At 43.1% G+C, this 2036-nt stretch overlaps 1 protein-coding gene across 7 annotated transcripts in view; it reads left to right on the top strand.

Annotated features, from left to right (window-relative positions):
• The window catches only part of LOC143131394 (receptor-type tyrosine-protein phosphatase mu-like), a 194837-nt gene extending 192888 nt beyond the window's left edge, over positions 1–1949 (top strand). For all 7 annotated transcript variants that reach the window (XM_076291013.1, XM_076291009.1, XM_076291012.1 and 4 more), the window contains 2 exons: positions 178–313; positions 689–1949. In XM_076291013.1, the coding sequence (XP_076147128.1) occupies positions 178–313; positions 689–742 (190 nt within the window). In that variant the 3' untranslated portion in view covers positions 743–1949. The remainder of the gene's footprint in view (positions 1–177; positions 314–688) is intronic.
• The last annotated feature ends 87 nt before the right edge of the window (positions 1950–2036 follow it).

Genomic DNA, 2036 nt, shown 5'->3' with positions numbered 1-2036 from the left:
ACCACTGTTAGAATAATGTTGCATTTTTTGGCAATCAGCAAAAGAATGCGTGTGTGCAAGACTTTTTTTCTAGGTTCTCACATGATGAATTCCAGTTGGTTTACTGAGACTAAAGACCTCTCTCTTTTCTCTTTCTCTCCCTCTCTCTCTCTTTCTGTCTCTCTCCCCCTCTCTCAGGAATGGAGGAGGACGTAGCGGGACGTTCTGTGCAATCAGTATTGTGTGTGAAATGCTGAGACACCAGCGCTCAGTGGACGTGTTTCACGCCGTTAAGACACTGAGGAACAACAAACCCAACATGGTCGACCTACTGGTACGCAACACTCTTGATGTCTCAGTACGCATTAACTTGATGGTGTTATAGTACAGATACAATCTGAATATCCTCCTGTGTATAATATTGCTCAATACACTGTTCATTGCCCCAAAGGATGCAGTCACATTACAACTCACACTATGCCCCAGATAGTGCACATTATGTTTTATTGCACATTAAGAAATTGTGTGTGTGGTGGAGCGGTGGCAATGTCACTGACTGATGATCTCAACCCAGGTTCAATTCCCGCCATTGCGAAACAGTGTCACTTTGGATAAAAGTGTCTGCTTAATATCAGTCAACTTTAAATTCGGATGACTATATCTGGCTGCCTTTCTAAGATGTTCTTTTCTCTTTCTGTTTGCCTTGCAGGATCAGTATAAGTTCTGTTATGAAGTGGCACTGGAGTACTTGAATTCTGGTTAAGTTTTTCGTCTAGGCTGGAGGCTTCCCCCTTCTGCCCCGCCCCTGCCCCGCCCCTGCCCCCACCCCACCTCTGGCACCCCGCTTAACCCCGGACTGAGACGCAAACACGCATGAATGTTTTTAAAAAGTGCTGGACGCGCGACCCAGCATAGGACAAGTGCTGCTTAGGCCGCCCCCTAAGTCAGGAGACGCTGGCGACGTGGGAATGTGGTCTTCGAACGGGGATCGCGAAGGATAAACGGGAATAACAAAACAACTTTGCGAGAAACCTTTGATGGTTTTTTTAAAGGAAGGGAGGACCAGATGCTTGCACTGCCCAGCTGAACTGTCTGTGGTGATCCGTGACCCTCCTTCACCTACGACCCCCCCCCCCAACCTTGATATTTGACCTTGACCTTTGACACCCCCGTGCTCTGTGTATGTACATTTCAGCAAGAGTCCGCTGGAGCAACGCGCTACTGTATCCCTCCTCTCCTCAACCTCGCCCCACCCCCACCCAAACAGCATCCCTGAACACTTTGAGGAGCACACTGATGTACTTTGACGCTCATTCGTCCAAGTCTTTTCATTCTTCACTTCCTGACACTCCTCTCTCTCTTTCTCTCTATCTCTCTCTTTCACTTTCTCTCTCTCTCGCCTGTGATTCTTGTTAATTGCCTTTTTATCCTTGTTGGATTATAGTTGTCATTTCCGTTTTTGTGGGGAATGCAATGTTAGCGTAATGTTGATGTTTTGTTTGTATTATTATTGTTATTATTATTATTTTATTTTTATTTGATTTTCTACTTTTTGTTTGTTAATGCGAGGCAGTATGAAATGTACAGCTGAAGAAAAAAAACATGAAACTGGCATTAAGAGTGCGAATTCTAAATGTAATGTTGCCATTGCTATGGTCGCTAGGGTTGTCTTTACGCTGACCTTTGGGAACTGCTGATACAGTCCACGCGCAAGCTTACCGTCATGTCAAATGATCCAAAGCTTTTATTTGTTGTCCTTGTTAATATTGTAAATATTTGAAGTTCGGCAGATTATTTATTCATTGAGAGTTTTGTGAAGCACATTGATTGACAATCATGTTTTTATTTGGTCATTATTTTTCTCCCTTCACGGACTCTACATAATGTTGACAAATGCTATTGGTAGCCTTTTATTTATCTTGTATGGAGAATTGATTCAAACTTACAAATACATGCATATCTATATATGATTATGTGTATGATTGTGTTTTTTTCTTTACAAAAGAACACTTGGATCCGGATCCCCCAAATGCTAGAAACATCCAATTGTCTCGGAA

This window comes from Alosa pseudoharengus, unplaced genomic scaffold, assembly GCF_046254945.1.
Source record: "Alosa pseudoharengus isolate Yale_2024_CS ecotype anadromous, Long Island Sound unplaced genomic scaffold, YU_APseudo_1.1 YU_APseudo_1.1_scf_18, whole genome shotgun sequence".
Lineage (NCBI taxonomy): Eukaryota > Metazoa > Chordata > Actinopteri > Clupeiformes > Clupeidae > Alosa > Alosa pseudoharengus.
This window is presented reverse-complemented; position numbering and strand designations above follow the sequence as displayed.